The sequence below is a fragment of the Styela clava genome, chromosome 7 (assembly GCF_964204865.1).
Source record: "Styela clava chromosome 7, kaStyClav1.hap1.2, whole genome shotgun sequence".
Lineage (NCBI taxonomy): Eukaryota > Metazoa > Chordata > Ascidiacea > Stolidobranchia > Styelidae > Styela > Styela clava.
The window spans coordinates 8,294,545-8,313,410 of record NC_135256.1 but is presented as its reverse complement, the minus strand read 5'-3'; the positions used below and the strand labels follow the sequence as shown (position 1 = coordinate 8,313,410).

The 18,866-nt window shown below is 33.9% G+C and overlaps 1 protein-coding gene and 1 long non-coding RNA gene across 4 annotated transcripts in view; one reads left to right on the top strand and one right to left on the bottom strand.

Moving 5' to 3' along the window:
- Positions 1-11,477, bottom strand: part of LOC120328463 (transient receptor potential cation channel subfamily M member-like 2) — a 29,077-nt gene extending 17,600 nt beyond the window's left edge. Inside the window, exons 1-12 of one of the 3 annotated variants that reach the window (XM_039394956.2) lie at positions 11,311-11,477; positions 9,881-10,048; positions 8,965-9,072; positions 7,469-7,747; positions 7,037-7,117; positions 5,961-6,111; positions 5,429-5,505; positions 5,115-5,253; positions 4,667-4,822; positions 2,402-2,556; positions 1,860-2,023; positions 1,239-1,332 (exon numbers count right to left, since the gene is read on the bottom strand). In XM_039394956.2, the coding sequence (XP_039250890.2) occupies positions 1,239-1,332; positions 1,860-2,023; positions 2,402-2,556; positions 4,667-4,822; positions 5,115-5,253; positions 5,429-5,505; positions 5,961-6,111; positions 7,037-7,117; positions 7,469-7,747; positions 8,965-9,072; positions 9,881-10,027 (1,551 nt within the window). In that variant the 5' untranslated portion in view covers positions 10,028-10,048; positions 11,311-11,477. Of the gene's footprint in view, positions 1-1,238; positions 1,333-1,859; positions 2,024-2,401; positions 2,557-4,666; positions 4,823-5,114; positions 5,254-5,428; positions 5,506-5,960; positions 6,112-7,036; positions 7,118-7,468; positions 7,748-8,964; positions 9,073-9,880; positions 10,467-11,310 lie in introns of those variants that run through there. The other 2 variants (XM_039394957.2, XM_039394955.2) reach the window with 2 other exon arrangements.
- Positions 11,478-13,751: 2,274 nt separating this feature from the next.
- LOC144425032 (uncharacterized) lies at positions 13,752-17,526 on the top strand. Its single transcript, XR_013477204.1, has 3 exons — positions 13,752-13,971; positions 14,619-14,763; positions 17,355-17,526. It is a non-coding gene; the product is annotated as an uncharacterized LOC144425032 (long non-coding RNA).
- Positions 17,527-18,866: the final 1,340 nt, after the last annotated feature.

Sequence of the window (18,866 nt, the reverse complement as noted above, 5' to 3'; positions counted from 1 at the left end):
TGAATTAATTCATAAAGATAAGGGTAACTGTAAGAATTATGAGAGAGCAAATGGATAATTCTGATGAAAAATTATAATCATGCCAGAAAGATAATTTTCCAACTGAAAAATTAAAAAAAACAGCAGCAGATGATAATATTCCACATAAAATTAATCCATTATCTGCATACACATTGCAATATACATACAAAAGAAAGATAACTTTCACTATTACTGCATCTTCGATCTGCTGGTGAATTTGGCTAAAATGAAATTTGCATTAAAAATATTCAAATGAGGAGCGAAGTAAGAGCTGTCGTTCACAAAGTATACAAGAAAAACATATCATTTATGTTAAAGACAAACGTCAATTTTCTTTCCTAATCGTGTGATAATATCTGCCATAATTATCGAATAGCCATTCAGAAAGTGGCGAAACAATCGGTTACTTCATTCCTGACATAGTTCATGATAGCGTAAAAATTTATTTTTGGCATACAATGAAATTAGGATCAGAATAAAAGAGCATCATCAGTGTAGCCCTGGTACTAATCATGCGCTGAGTAAATTATCACTTCAAGGCTGGTGATGAAATTAAAAGATTATTGATAATTAAATTGTGCTTGTATCATAACAACTTGTTTTTATTGCTATTTTCAATATTAAGGAAAGACTGCTTGTCCAATAATTTACAATCTTAAAATTTAATTTTCCTACACAAAGTAAGACTTTGAACAATAATCTTCACAAGCAGAAATATGATCGATTTCAATCATTAAACCAAGTGGTAACTGTGGGCTAGAGAACACAGGTCTAATTCCTGGTTGAACGTCGTTATTAAAAAGATATTTTGTGAACTGAAAAATATTAGTTATTCGAAACTCAGTCATTACTTTGAGGGTGCTTTTGATACAAAGCCTTAAGAGCAAACAAATGAAAATATCTCCCGTGAGACACTTCCCCGTGGAAACATGTTTGACGAATAAACAAATGGATCAAGTCAAAAATCAGGTTGGAAGACCTAAAACATCATTAAGGTGCATTTGTCCATGTCAACAATAATAACTAAAACTGAGTACTGACATTAGATTTTCTAACAAGGACTTCAGGATGATAGTCTTGATTATATCAGTGAACAATACATCATTGACACAGAATTCTCTACCAATATCCCACATTCATATGCTTACTGGCCTAGCTAGAGCTCACATAACTTCAATTACATGACGTAATAGTAGAAGCAAAGGCAGTCCACTCACATGTTCGAACAAGACAGCATTGTACTTCTTCGTAGTTGGTTTTCTTCTCTTATACACAGAAATGTATGAGTGACCAAGGACTTCAATTAAAAACCTAAAAAAAAAATATTTTGACTTAATAAGCATTCTAAATATAATTTTATTTTCATGAATTGATGCATTCATACAAACATTGTCTAGGTCAAATTATATACTGGTAAGTGGTAATAAAGCAATTTATTTAGCCTTAAGCTTCCAATAGCAATTTAGTTGTGTTTTTGGTTTGTGCAGAAACAAAACACGCTTTGCCACAAGTAATTATCATTTTATTCCCGATAAAATTCATTTCAGATCAAATTGTTATAACAAGAAATAAAAAAGGGATAAACTCAAGCTTGTACTTTATCAATACAGTTTTAAAACCAAGTTTACTAAATACTGCTCCCAATAAGACAGCACGAAATAAGCAACAAAATTTTGCTCAGAGCAAGGTTATTCACTAACTCAAAAGCAACAAAGTCAACAATGGTGGACTTTTGAATCTTAATTAATTTGAACTAATATAGTGTAAGCTGCTGCTTGACGATGCGATGACGTAAGGCAAAGGTGATGTATAAGTTAAAAAATTCAAATGCTGTGTACCTCCCTACTGCAGTCAAGCTGAAGTCCTTTTTCTTAGAGAGACGTTTATGCAAAAGAGACTCTTTTGGTGCTGAGGTATATAAGTGTCGCAATTCTGCTATTGTACAATATTCTTTCAAATCAACGCCATAGTCGAGAAATACTTTACAAAATTCATGCTTGTTCTGAAATCAGAGGATTCTTTATATTTAAAGAAGCTATGCACAAATAAAAAGCTGTTTGGTGGGATCATATTATCCTATTTCAAAGTCTGTTGTTTCACACCATTTCATTTATTTATACCAAGAACTAAAGATATTTAGAACAGAATAGTTGAATATTTAATGAAAGTCTACTTTCACAAGTACATATATAATTGATACAACAAATAAATATTTTTTTTAATATAATATATAATGCAAAAATATTTTTAGGTTTATTGAAATATAGCTGAAACATTTTGACTAAATATATATAAAAAATTAGAAAATTCAAATTTATCATTAGTTTAATTATCTAAATATATGTTGGAGCATTTGAAGAATCTGTCTCATCTAACTCACATCTTTCAAAGCAGCAAAAAACATTTTTGCCATTTCTTCTTTTCCAATACAAGCATCATCACTTAGAATATGAGATTTTGCAATATCGCTTCTATTCCATGCCATAGCAAGACGTAGTTGCTGATAAGCTGCTTGATTGTCATCATTTGCATTTGCTGGAATCAAAATACAAAAAATTCAAAAAGTGCAAAACTAAAAATTATTTAAAAGTTTTAAATATATCCAGTTCTCAACTATCGGTAATACAAATTTCAGCCAGTATCAGCATTCAGCAACAATGGTACTTAACAGTGAAGTATAGTGAAATGATATCGGTTATAATATTGCCGTAATTAGGGGATGAAGCCTTATAAAACAGTCTTGTTCGCACAGACAATATATTGTTATGATTATTGGACATGTGTACATTTGGATCATATTTATAAATTGGTGTGGTGATGGGAAAAATCAAACTAATCTTGCAATCATTTTTGAATTTTCAGTAATTAAAATGGTTGAAGTCGCAAGAAGACTACAGCTTTTTAATATTCATGTTTTCAAATTTCCTCCGAGTCCTGTGAGACAAATGATTCACCAACAATTCTTCCTTTTATTTAATTTAAGTGGAACACTTTTTATTCAATCTCAGTATTACGCATGACCACCTCCATCATACTCGTTCATCACTCTTTTCATGAAAGCAAACTTGGTGATCTTAAGATATTACAGACATGGTACATACTGGTACCGATGTAAACTGTTGCAGTGGTGGGATTTTTTGCAATTTTGAATTGAAGCTTTCGAATGATCAGATAACAGGTTTTTAGTGCAAGTTTCATATGCCACTGCAAGAAGTCAATGAATTCTAGGTAGTTTGTACCCATATATTTTTTGAGCATTGCTTTCATTTTGAGATTTGGATCTTGATTTCGCACTTTCACACCATTGTTACAAAACGGTATACCAAGGAACAAGTATGATTCAGGTAATATATACGGTACTCACAACATGATGGTACTCGAAGTAAGTTTCTGTACATCACGATTAATTAGTTAACTGAAGATATTGATTAACGTTTCCTTTTTATCAACCTACACACATGACCAAAAGACACTGATGGTAGTAAACTAGACATGATGAACATTATGCAAATATGAATGCTTCTACTATTTTATAGTCTGTGTCATAAACTAAACTCCAAACTAAGACTTGTCAAAACTTGCCCGAACCAGCCTACATCAATACAGCAAGTCCAGAGGAAGTAATACCGATTCTAATAGCCCTATTCAATAATCGCAGTTCTCAAAAAGGAAATGGCACAAATAGATATTTCGAGAGAAGAATGGTAATTATAGTTTCTTTTGTTGTTTGTAATACTGTTGAAAACCACTGAAAATATCAACAACAATAGAACGTACTGAAACTCCTAAATCAATTATTATTATGGTAAAAATGAAATAGTCACTGATTAAATTTTCTACCTGTTACTGTAAACTTTTTTTAAAATTGCTATGCAACTATCTGAAACCTGAATAGCTGAAAAATAAAACTCAATATCACCATTTTCATCAAGCCTGTTCAAACTTTGCATGTCTGTTATTCCGGTTTGTACAAATATATCAATTACCTGGACAAGTTCCAAATATGTCACAACATGCTACATTTTTAATGGAATAGAGCGATGTAAATTTTATTTAGATATGAAAAGTAAATCAAAAACCATTTATGATGCAGAATAACCTGCTGACTTTGCCAATATTAAAGATCAGCCTTTCTATAAATAAAGAGGAATAAGGTCTGTGAGCCAGTTTCAAGTGAACTTATGTTGTGATGCTGATTTTTAATGCATTTTAATGCCTTTGTTACGAAAAAGGCTATAAACAAGCAACCACTGTTATATAGGCAGCTAGGGAAATTTAGAATTTTTTCTAGCTGGGCTACAATGTTTTTTAGATACACCGCCTATTCACGTTGTTTGCTTCAAAGTACAAACAGCTACTGATATCTATCGATATGTAAGGATCTACTACCGGTATTCGTGAGAAAGAACAGAATCATTGCAGTTTGGCATTGCCTACCCAATTTATTATGTTACGTGAGGTGGTGAGAATGATGCTGAAAGCTTTTGATCATGGTAAAGTGAAAGTTGTCCGAATCACATCATAAAGTGAAATTTGTCCGAAATTTATTGTCATGAACTCTATTAGACCCAATTGTAATTTTAATGCTCGTGACAATAACAATCTAGAGTCTAGACTCTAGACGGAAAACAAACTCAACACTAACCTTTTAATAGTGCTTCCAATATCGCAATATCCAAATCTCTAGATAGGTCATTTGGGTCATAGTCAAATACAGTGAGGAGATTTTTACTTGAAATACATCTTTTTACCATGTCAGTCCAAGCATCAATTTGGTTTTCATCAGAATCCATATTGTGCTCTAAATTGAAACAAATTATCAATCGCTTAAAAAATAAACCATGATGACACTGTCTAAAATATTATTTCAGAAATAGAAAATGGAAGGAAAAGATACAGTATGACAAGTAAGTAGTACTCATGAAGATTTTAAGGATATATATCATAGATCAGCCTCCTGGGGAAAAAAATGCAACCATTTCATGTCTCGCCATGCCATATGGTCATTTTGAACAAAATAATCTTATACAGGATAATTAGCTGTTTGAAGGCAAATATGCTTCTAATGTTTTGCAAAATGCGATACTACCCACCCTCAAGTAGTTCCTCAACTACAGTTCTTCCAATATTTCTAGGATCCATAGTAGAAGCTGTAGCAAGTATATCAGCCCAACCTCCTGACCCGCCCACAACAACAACAGGTGTCTTCTTATGTATTGACTCTGCAACTGTCTAAAATAATACATACAAATTTTATCCTATTTTTATACAAATCATGCATGAAATGTAAACTAAGATTGTAATAATGGAGTCATGGTACAAAAAATCTCTTTTGTCTATGACTTGATCCAGTGATACAGACTGATTAAGAAAAATATTCTGGTCATTATATATTCAATGTGTTGACCTTCAATGATCCAGGGCCTCCTTGAACAATGACGCAAACAATAAGAACCTCTACTCCATCTCTGGTTCGTTGTCTGGCTGTAAAAATATGAAATCATTAGTGAATGGCTCAGTGCAATATAATGATCAGAAGGTTCCTATACCGGGTGATGTACGTAGTATTGTTCATTTCAGATGAATAGATATTCAAGTATACTGCGCTGTTTCAAAAAGATTACGGTAGTCCAATATGCAGCGAAAGAACAATATATAGCAATATGCATGAATCATGGTTTTACATTGATATGGGTAAATATTACTAGTGAAGCATCCAGCTCGATTTTCATTTGTTTATTTTTGAAAAAACTATTTCATTAAATTACTCAGTCATTTTAACAAAATTCTTTGTTCAGTCAAAGTAGTGATCTCATTTAAACAATATAGATTGACTTTACCAATAATTGTTGTATATATAGATAAATATTGGATGGAGGCCTTCTGCTACTGATTCAATAATGATTTGCTTTAAAGAGAAAAACAAAAGTAAATTTTACCAAGGAAGCTTTCTAATTCTGTTCTTAAATTAATTTCAACCCCATATTTATCTTCACTTCCATCATCAACCAGTATAAAATGAGAATGGTTATAATCGAGAATAGAACGTTTTCCTTGCTTTTTCTCATCTGGATCATATTGCTTTGGTAACTGCAGAAGCAAGACATAAATTGTTATGCCAATGGCATATCAAAAAAGACAGGTTTTGATTTATTGTGGAGAAAACTAGAGGATGGCTTTATCAGAAGGACTTCTATAAAATGGTTGAAAGTTTATGACATTAGCTGGGAACCAGATAAACTCAACAAATGTATAGAAATCATTGGTGGACAAGTCATCATCAAACCAGTGATTATATGAATCAGCATGTAATAGCGGGACTGCAGGATTCCTTTCACATATGATGATTTACACAGAACTCAAAACTACACAGAAAAATGGAATATATTACTGGAGCGTGGATTGATTTTCTAACTTCAATCAGCATACCCTCTAATTCAGGGGTGCACAACCTTTTTGCTATTGGCGGCCACATTGCTCATATTTGTATTCAATACGGCCTTCAGGGGGTTGATGAGCTCGGCAAAAGCGCGCAAATTTTTTTTGCTTTTATGACATCATAACTGCGAGGTGCAGTCTGCCCAATTATGAAGTATGTAGGGCTACTTGGAAGTATAATATTCGCATTTTAAACGGATTTTTTTTTCGGTGGACCTATTCTTGAGCAGATATGTTGCAGCAAGTTGCATAATGGTTGCACAATTTTGAAAAAAATCGAAAGTCGGGGAGGGGGGTCGCCCAGCTTGTAAGGCATCGGGTCGTCTGACTTTTTTGCAGTGCTTCAGTTTTGCTTCAATAAACGGCCAGCATAGCCACCAAATCCTATATTTAAATTATTTTTTTTTATAGGATTCTGTGTGTGGACGGCCGCATTATTTTTTCACGGCGGCCGCATGCGGCCACAGGTTGTGCAGCCGCAAGTTGTGCACCATTGCTTTAATTGGATCCTCTTTAATGTATCGTACTGGCATGAAAAAAGACATTTCACATACCTATTATTTATACTAAACCTTACCAAATTTGTACTTGCAATCTGATTGATCAATTTATCATTCCTAAAAACAACTCCCCAAGGCGCCATACCAATAGTAACAACCTGAAAATATAACAACAGACACCTTATTAACATGTTTGTCTCTGATATATAACAACTTCATAATCAACACAGTACTTTTTCACAGTTCGGTTGAAAAATTATCGCTTCCTAATTATACCAGACAATGTCATCCACAATAATTAGCCCTATATTTGTTTCACCAATCTATATTCACAATTCAAAATCAGAAAACATTCGACAAAAATCAAACTATTTAACCTATTACTGGGCTTTTTACCAACTACTGTTCAAATTTAAAAAAAGAACTGCCTTAGTTATATACTTATATACTATTACAGTTAACTATATGTATAAAAAAAAATTCAATTCCTCAGTAGCAGTATAACTTACTTTATCTTTATCATCTCGAATAGCTGCATAATTTTTCACAGCTTTTCCAACATGCTTCATCACTCCCGCATGTGTGCCACCTGATGTTATCCATGCTCCTGTGTTTTCGGCAGCTTTTATCAAACTTTTTCGAAAAACCTCTTCTATTCGACTTCGCAAAGAAAAGTTTTTTGCTCCGCCAGTTACTGATATTATAAGATTTGGTGTTTTCAACTTCCAATGTTTCTTAAACAGTTGATACAGAATATCAACGTTTGTAGTGTCAGCTACTCGAACATACTGAAATGAATGTGAGCAAAGAATTATGCTAAAATATTCAAGAGTAGGAAAGTTTATATCCTATAAAATATTCGAAATTTCTTTTCAGAATCATTGTCTGAATAGAAATGAAAAAATCCCGCAGTTTCATTACTAGCTTAGTAAAAAAAGAAGCAATAGATGAACACAATTAGATATAAATGAACTCACTGAAAGATATACGAGGTGCGGCTAAAATGAAACGGGACTGATGTCACAGATTGCGCAACACGATTAACCATCGGTAATCAACACTTTTGCAGTGTGGCGTAACATGTGTTCTTTGTTTAACGGCTGTTTTGACACAATATCGCAATTATTTTTGCTTTTCAGGATCCATAAGTGAATGTGATAAATTTCTTGTTGAAAAAAAATGCTGTGCGAGGTTTGATTGAGTTTTTTGGCGATAGGGGGTTCAATTGCAGAATGACTATTGAGCAAAGAATTAACATTAAATTTTGTGTCAAACTTGGAAAAATGCATGTCAACTCGACATGCATTCAATCGTTGAGCTTTCTGCTCCTCAGTCAACTCAAGAGCCTTTGGCATCATTCTGGCACACACCTTTCGCATTTCCAAAGTGTCAACCAAAATGGTGCGGACAGTTTCTTTGTCCATCCCAACTTCTTTGGCAATGACGCGAATTGTTAAGCGACGGTCACTGCGAACCGACTGCCGAACCTTTTTGATGTTGGTATCAGTTGTGGAAGTGCAGAGCCTCCCTGACCTTGGATCATTCTCAACATCTTCCCTGCCTTCCACAAATCGCTTGTGCCATTTAAAAACTCTTGTTCTGGACATGGAAAAATCTCCATAAACATCACGCAACATCTTCAAAGTCTCATTCGCCGTTTTTTCCGAGTTTGACACAAAATTTAATGTTAATTCTTTGCTCAATCGTCATTCTGCAATTGAACTGAACCCCCTATCGCCAAAAAACTCAATCAGATCTCGTAAAGCAATTTTTTTTCAACAAGCAATTAATCACATTCACCTATGGCTCCTAAAAAGCAAAAATAATTGCGATCTTGTGTCAAAACAGCTGTTAAACAAAGAACATATATTACGCCACACTGTAAAAGTGCTAATTACCGGTGGTAAATCATGTTGCGCAATCTGTGACGACAATCCCGTTTCATTTTAGCCACACCTCGTATATAGTCATATTTGATATTTCTATTTCAAGATTGCTATAATACCTTCGCAGTCCTTGTTGATGTTCCTCCAAATTCAATTTCACCAAAAGCATCTGTTTGAGTATTGTCAGCTTTCTTTATGAAATCTTTGATAAACTTCGTTGTTTTAGACTAGAACGTAAACATATCATGGTCAATATTGAAAACAAAAATGACTAACAACACTCAGAACACCAGAGAAAATGGATACACAATATCATCAAATAGATCAAACAATAATTTCACACAACCATGAGATGAAAATGTTTAATCAGAAGAAAGCCAACAAACATTTAAATGCTAGGCACTTAGAAGTGCTCCTGAAGGTTACAAATAATAGCTAATAAAACAACATGATTGGCAAAGAAGTTGGCAGATTATGACTGATATTTATTTTGGGATGTGTACATTAGTAAATCCGAAAAAATATAATCTTTGCCATGCTGATCACAGTTCTGGTGTCCATCAATATGAAACACAAATTGCAATTCACACCCTCACTTAAAAATTCGAATATGATAACTGATGCAGTGCTTGCCATAGTGACTCAAACTGGTCATTTATAGTATGCATATGGCATCGCAGCACATATAGTGACATTGTAGAGCTCGAGAAATGAATTTTGCTATTGTATTATTCAACAAAGCAGTCATTTTGTTATTATGAATAAAATGCAAAAAATGTTCTTATTAGTCTGCAGTCAAGCATGAGCCTTAAATAATAGAAGGTAATTGTCACAAATAACATCATGTGCTATCAATAAATTATCATTTAATCCTATTCAAACTTGATAAATTTAGAAATAAACACTACAATAGAACAAACACATTAAATGTTTGAAATATCTTACTGCTATTTAAACATCATGCATATTTTGAGCATGTGCTTAATTAAACAATTTATTTGGACCATACATCTGGCTAAAGAATAAGGTTATTACATCTTCCACAGCATCAGCATCAAATTTTGTTGAAAAGTTTCTCGCCAGTCCAGTCATCCGAGATAATAACGGACGTATAGATGATGATGTATTCGATGTAGAAGGATATACACGATTTTGACTCATTTCATTTTCTCGTTGGGTCATAGTCAATCTCCAAAATATTCCCTGAATGTCACCAGAGTGAAGTATAATAACAATTTATGACGATCAGTTGATACATGATCACAAACAAGACTATAGTATAAAATACAATTCATTATAATAGGGAAGTTATTGCAATAGAACACAGTTCTTCAAATCTGATTACTTCCTGAAATATACAATTTGCAACTTGCAAGGCACATCTGCTAAACGTCAGATGCCGTCTGAAAATTGATGTCATCAACTGCCTGTCACGGCGGTATCCCAAATAATGATAATTCTAATGCATTTGTATTCTATAAATATTACGTTTACTATTGCACGCATTTGGTTTCATTATATAATACCAACATATTTTACATACAGATTATATAGCAAATTTTACGATCAAATAATTTTAATTAAAAAATCATGATGGTATCCCACATAATGATAAATTTATAGCATTTATATTCTATAAATATTACATCTACTATTGCATGCATTTGGTTTCATTATATAATACCAACATATTTTACATGAAGACTATATAGCAAATTTGGGATTATTTAATTTCAATTAAAAAATAAAATTTTAAAAATAAATTATTTATCAACCTGCATTATTTGTTAGTATATTTTATTTGACCTCAACTGGTTTTAAGTTCTTGGATTGAGTTAAACTTAGTCTTTATGCTTTTGGACAATGAATTTGCCGATGTCACTGTTTACTTTGACTATTTTGGCGAAATACATGTTTAAACCATTCTATTCACTCAATATGCTTCTCCAGTGAGTGGTGTTGTACAAAGTGGTATATCAGAAAATAGTAATAAATGCCTCAAAATTTGTACTAATTTACTTTATTATATTTCATAAATGGCTTCCTCGTCTGGAATCGATTAGATGCGGAAAATCCCAAAAGCAAAATTACTTGCATATTATTGCCATGAACTCGTAACATGCGTATTATTGCCTGATGTGATCAGAAAGGGTGAATATTTCCAGCTACGAAGCATGTATGGCCATAGAGATGACAAATTTTGCCAAGAGCAGCTGTGGTGTGAGAAGCGCATTGAACATACAGATATCAGGATATAGTATCCATGTACCACAATGGAAATTTCAGCCAAGACAAGTATGATTTTGCAATTATTAGTTTGTGACATTGTCTCTCATGTTTAAAAGCAACATTAATATATTTTAATGCCAGTCTTTTCTGATAACCCCAATGCTTTCATTTATAATTTTGCTCCTATTAACTCAAAACTGTTTCTAAATGGTAAGGTCTAGTCTTACAGTACCTACCAATACTCTACATTTAGGTGCTCAATAAACCAACATTCACACAATAGTCTGGGCTGACTGATTCAGAATGTACAGCTGTAGAAAAGAACAATAACTCCAGCCTTTTCCAGTTTCCTGTAGGTTTTACATACGGTACCATTCTGCCATTACTGATAAAGTGCTGAAAGTGATATGGTATGAGTAAGTTATATCACAGTATTATGCAGATATACTGATATATGATACTGTACCATAAGTATAAATTTATTTCGACTTCATAATCCTGTAATCACAGATTCAGCATAACTGGCAATATGTATGTATGTATGTTTGATAAAAACAAATAAATAGAAACTGATTATGAAATCAAGGGAGCAAACAAACCTTAGAAGATAAGGTTTAAAACGTACGGTACCGGTACCGGTACGACTGTACAGAATATAAAATCAAAAAATGGAAGGCATTGCCAAGAAGTCGTTCGTGTTCGCATAGGTCAGTAGGTGTGTTGCGACTTGCGAGTCATTTCAGCATTTCATACAACTGTGCAAGAATTAAAGCGTATGTTACCGTAAACCTAGACTACATTCGGGCAATTGCATAGTTCCTCTCTTTTGACAGTTTAACAACAAACGTTACCGGTACCGAATACACTTATTCACATTTAAATACTTCTGGTTACTTAAAACCTGTAATCGTTGTTAAAAATAAACGCTTAACAATAAGCTGAACTTATTGATTACAGGTACGGTAGCGTTATTACCGTATTCGAGCAACTTCGGCTATGGCAGTATGGAAATGCCGCTGTCGTTCGTAGTTACCAACAGCTCAGTGACAAACAAATGTGACAAGAAATTGCTTATACCGATCAAGTCAAAGGTCACCATTTCAACAATCGCCATTTCGCGAACTGTTTTCCTGGCCATTGACATCCTTGTTTATATCAGTAACGATTTCTAATAGCAAGAAGTCAACAATGACCAAACAATCTAAATGGACGGTCAGGCACCCCTCACCTAGACAGATAGTTAATCGAGCGTAAATTGGGACATTTTCTAGTGGTATTTGTTAGTTTTCAGTCAATTATTTTCGGAAATGTAGGCTAAGTCAATGAGCATATATACAATGAGTGGAAACTGCCAAATATTTGCTCATTAATCCATTGTGCCCTGCATTTTTACGTCGTCCAGCTAAATGGTTCGTTGCATATGGAGAAAGCATATCGTTCGCTGCAGAAATCCCTGGGTTGGGTGCGAAATTGGCCGTATTGAGACTTTTATTTTTCGATTCGTGTTCGGTTTTGGGTTTCGAAGTATGGTACGTTGAAAGCATACTAACTAGGAGCATATGCATATTGGGAATGCATATCTATTAAGCAGAAAACGTAGCTACAGAACAGAATATGATTCAGTCGCCACGTGGGGGTGCGGTTATTGCTGTATTTATTCATTGATATAACATAGGACTTACATATTTATCCAGGGAGAGAGGAAAGCCTGAATATATATGGCGAACCACGGCCTCTCCAAATGGCTCTGTGTCTTTTCATGTCTTGTGAATTTACACAAAAAAAAAATTTATCATATTATTTAGAGTACATTTTGCTATCAATTATGATGTTTGCATATATATTATTTAATTTTAACGATCTTTCATATAGTCATATATATATAGATACTGTTGATTTTGGATGCAATTATATATTTGTAATTCATAGTGAGATATAGAACTTGGACAAGGGGCGCAGCCAGGATTTTTCCAACGTTGATTACGGTAGTTTTAAAACAGTGCACCAAAAGTTCAATTCATGACGGCGTAAGGCGGGTAATAAATTAAAAACAATGCGTCGTTCACAGCGAAATTCCACAGTTACGTGTAGCTCGCCTCTGACGGTTTTGGTGAATATATACAAAAACACGCTTGCATGTAGCGCCGATCGAATGCATCAAATGTGGAACTTTTACTTTGTATTTAATGCTAATAAAGTTGATTTTTTATTTCATTCAATGATTATTTACATGCGTCGTGATTAGTGGTGGACAAAATCGTACAAAATCGTATTTTTTTTATATAAAATTATTCGAATATTTTAACGATTATCGGCGAAGATGTTGAAGAAAATTATTAAAGAATGCATTCACAACAAAAATTAATTTTATTCTGATTTTTATTTTCTGTGTAGGAATTGTATCACAGTTACGGTCCCAATTTTGAGCAAACAATATTATCCTTACTGACCCTGGGATGCGATATTTGTGAAGCTGATAGTTGACATTTTTATGTTTTAATTTTATATCGTTTCCGTGTTACTTTTGTATTAAATAATAATTAAAAAACTCCTCAAATTGTTGAGTATTCACGTGGACTCCTCACCGTCGTTGGGTGGTTCACGTAACCACTGGTCGGTTACGGCTTCCTCCACCACCAAGTCCATGCTTCCGAAAAAACAAACAATACAGTAACACCAATGACATTAAACAACATGATGCGCAACTCCGGCATTTTTGGCCGAAGATCGTATTTGATAGCACGCTCCAATGCACATACTTGACGAGACGAAAACGAGCGGATGTGTGTTGCTTTCAAGGCATAGCACGAATGGTGTTCGAGCCTGCTTCGATAGTTGTTGTGGTTTTTAATGATATTTGGAAAATTGAAGGTAAAAAGAAATCGGAAAAAAGTAAGGTAAATACTATTGTTGTATATCACACCCGGGCATCGCACTGTTAAGTACATGCGGGAAAGCCAGCTTTTGTCAAATACTACGAAGTTTATAATTCAGTACGGTACGTAGTTGGCCATCTGCCGAAATTGCATATTTACTTACCCCTTATGGTTTCAAATAGTTCATGCACCTCCATTTAGATTTTTTTAATCAGTGAGGATATATACTTATTGCTGTAACATACTATTGCTCATTCACTTTTATTTGCGTATTGAATCAAAGGGTTAACAAGTTCACCTAAAATTTCACTCATACCGGTCTATATTGTATAGTCTGATCTCTCAAGTATTTGGAGCCACGAATGCTTATAATTTTCTGACTAAACCCCTTTATTAGTTGGTTTATATACCAAATTCAGTAAAACATTTTTACAAAAAACATAAGATATTGGATTTATTAGCTTTTCCATTCTGAATCATATAGACTGCTTTATTTATTCTTAACGAAAATTAATAAATCTCCTCTCCTACAGATGTGAAAGTTGTGGACAGACCTGTCTAAGCATTGTGAGACTCCTGCAGCACAAGAGGCCGAGAAAAATTAGGCCGACATAAAACAAAACTTTCAACTATTCGTCTAACCTCAATTTCCTATTATTTATTCACAGGACAACTGTAGCAGAAGGGGAGATATCAGAAGTCTGGCGACGTATCAGTGACAGTTTGATTCCAAGAAATATGATTAGAATACTCCATAAATGTTTGCAATAGAAGAACAACCTATGGAGGAATGCAAAGACATTTGACCCTCCGGTAAAGTTGTGTATGGCCCCTACATCCTGCAGGGCTTGAGGGAAATAACTAAAAATTCCAAAAGCGGTCTTCTTTGTAAAAAGGCACAAAACATGCCAGACATACTTAAAACAGCTTTGAAAAATGAGGATTACGGGTCACTGACTACACCTGTGTTATATTTGGTTCATCAAATTTTGGTAGTACTACTAAAAGAAATTCAGGAAAAGGTATAATCATGATTCATGATAAAATAATGTTATATATTTTGGACAATTTCAATCTAGACCAGGGATGTCAAACTTGCGGCCCCAGAGAACTCCCAGTGTGGCCCTCGAACGCTTAACAATAATTGTAATAGTATTTTGGAATTTTTTTTTATTCAAATGTAAAAGTATTTTCAAACCTTTTAAAGTGAAATTGAATATTCACACAGAAAACAATTTACTGAAAGTAGTTTTAGAAAGTTATTTTTTTTTTGTTCACATTTTGACTCAATTAAGAATACACATCAAGCTAGCAAAAGAATACTGAATAAAACACTTGAGTGATTAAATTAAAGTACATAAAGAAGGTGGCATTTTCGAAGAAAATGGGAGTTGCAATATTTCTGCATTTCACAAAATTCTGAAGCACATTGTTAAATTTGTCATATTTCCATCAGTACAATGAAAAAACACAATAAGCTCAGCAGTCAATATGACAAATTCGAAGACCAACTCCGAACAGAAAAATTCCATGTGTTTGTATATTAATATAAATATACAACGACTTAGTTACTAAAAATCAATATCAATAATAATTCAAGCAATCCTATGCCATGCAATGTAGCCCGAAATGTCTTGTCGAAAAAATCTGCCATTTGTTTTTTACTGATCTATACATGAAATGATAAAAGTAACTTTTTTGCATTACTGGAATTAATTAAACTTTTGCAAAGATACAGATTAACCCATGATCATGTGACCTCGTTAGTTAGAGTTGGTACTATAAAATCATTTCAGCCTGGCCTTAGTATGCTGGTGACACAAAGAAGATGCCAAACGTCAGGACAAATGTAATTAAAAAAAACATTGAGTTTATACTGTAGTATTTTTGTTAATTTTAGGTTCATATATTTAGATTAAGTCATTTTTAGTGTATGTATTATTCTTTCCTTAACCAACGCTTGTTCAAAAATGATTTTGATGGTTGTACATGGAATTTTATGATTTTTTGTAATAAATACAGTAACTTGCAATAATAGTGGAATGCAAATATTAATATGTAATTGCATTTGAAATTAAAGAAAATAAAGAATATAATAAAACTTAATCCAACTGATTAGTTGCATCACAAAATATGTCACAAACTAAAACTATCTGAAAAATATCGTTCAAGTATACATTATCAAAAACTGTTTGCGGCCCTTTTCACAATTTCCAACATGCAATGCGGCTCTCGAAACCCATGAGTTTGACACCACTGATCTATTCTAGACGATTCAAGCATTGCTTTGGGAAATAATATCACTTCAATTAAATTGAAAAAAAATCTCGCTATATTAAATACAAAACCGTTGCTATCACAAGATAAACCAATTCAGCCATTCGGAATATATTGGCCTTCACAAAGCAATGGAGGCAGAATTGAGAGTTCATGAGCTATGAACTTTTGTTCTTTTCTTTGTCTTGAACTTTTCATACTTCACAGCCTCTATTAATTTTTTTTAAATTTTAATTACCATGTGATGGTCATACATACTGTATCTTTGTATTTTCTGTCATGATGTATTATCTCAATGTGTCAAACTTTTAATTAGTGTGTATATTTTGCTTCCAGATGACATAAATGTATTGTCTTGCTTTTTACCTCAGCTTGGAGTATTGACAAGAAAAAAGTGCCCGTAGATTACGTAAAAAAATGTTTAACTCTTTGTTATAATCAGAATTCACATTTAATAGGAATTATAAACAGCCAACAATCAATGAGAATTATATGCCAAATCCTTCAAAATAAATTTGTCTTCTAAAGTCGGAGGAAGGCAAAACATATAGGTAGTTTCCATTCACACAAGTCTTTCAAGAAGACTTGCTCGAGACAAACTAAATGAGCATCGTCAGGTGATCGGTAAGGCTGCAAGTTGAATCAGCCCTGCAATCTCCTGCATAGAAGATAATATTAATTAGCGGGCTATGAGCTAAATTTAGAAATTTAGACACAAGCCTATCTACGAGGCATTATGTACCAGCAATGTTACCTACGATTAACTGAATATGTAATGTGTCTAATAAATTCACCTACTAAAGCAAGTTCGATTGTTTCAAACTTTGTGTTATGGAATTGTATCACAGCACCTTTAAGAGAAGTAAAAACAGTTTTGCTGTTTTGTATGACACCCTCTTTAAATGAAATTTCAATGTTTAAGCGCAAACATTAAAATTACTAACTTTGAACTTTGTCATTATCTGCAAAATGTTTCACACAAATCTTTACGCTATCGCGTTTGTAATATTCTCTGATAAAAAAAACGTCTATGATGTTCAGAATTACTCTTTACAGCTTGTCTGCCATTCCAGCTTTCCAAATGAGCAAAACTTCTCAGATATAGAGATTGTTTTCTTTCGTTACAGGCGCAAAAAGGCAGGTACTACACGTAAAGAAGACGCCGAGTAGCAAAAGCAAGCGGAAAACCGTCGCGAAAGGCGACGAGAAATATGTGCATTGGAGCGTATCACGAAATACAATCTTTCGCATGTAGTCTTATGGAGTGACGTCAGAGTTGCCTATCATGTTGTTTAATGTCATTGGTAACACTAATCCCATACCCGACTTGGAATGCTAACCGGACGAGAGGCCGTGGTTCGGCATATGGATAAGCCGTCTTATCGGCTTTCCTCTCCCCCGGGATAAATATGTAAATCCTATCCTAACTCAGCTTTGGTTTCAAACACTGATACTAAACACGTGAATAAATCAGCAATAATGGCATTTCTACGTGGTCAAAATATAATTTCTTCACAATATCTCGGGAAATTTGCATAGAATACCTTATTCACATGTCTTGCTTATCTGATTCAACGTTTCTAAATTTACAAAAACGATGTTGACGCGATTTACGCAAAATTAGAAATTGAAAAATATGATGGCGCAAAAATGAAACAAAACAAAAAATTCTCACATTCATCGATTCTGCCTGTTGGCGATAGCCGTCGGTAAATTTTACTTAACTCGTTGTATATTTATGTCAATAAATTCTATTTTGCTTTTATGGAGCGCCCTGTATTTGTATTAAAATAAAAGAGAATGTCCTTAAATTAGCTTATAACCCTTCTTTCATTTTAAACGCCCTAAACGACGGTAACATGCGCGTTACTGAATAACAATCACGCATTCTTATTTATCATTATTAGCGCCAACTAAAAAAGATAAAATGTCGTAAAGATAAAAAAGTCTGACGGTGTTAATTGCGTGATAATACACAGAATAATATCGTTTTGACGAAACCATAATGCGCGACCGTAAAACGACGGTGCTGCTTTTTTGTGGAAGAAGTTTCGCATAAAAAAGTTTGACCCATGTAAAGGGGGACGTGGTGCATTGTATTCATTGATATAAGATGGGGTTAACATATTTACCCAGGTGGAGAGGAAAGCCGATTTCCTGCTATTCTTCCAATTTTTTGTCTTCGTTTTTAATGTCAAGATATCCCAGACTGACAGAGTAATTTAAAATAGGGGGATTCGTATGGAGCACCCTATAAACTATGATTGTGAGAAGCCGTGGTTCGCCATACATTTAGGCCTTCTTATCACCATTGCTTTCCCCTGGATAAATATGTAGGCTACCTAAATCCCATGCTATAATTAGAAATAACCGCACTTGACTTCATATTCTGTGCTATAGCTACGTTTTCTGCCTAATAGATATGCATTCCCAATAAGCATATGCTTAGTATGCTTTCAACGTACCATACCTCGAATCCCAAAACCGAACACGAATCGAAAAATTAAAAGCCCCAATACGGCCAATTTCGCACCAGGCGCGGCCAAAGCAAAGGATTTTTGCAGCGAACGATATGCTTTCTCAATATGCAACGAACCATTTAGCTGGACGACGTAAAAATGCAGGGCACAATCGATTAA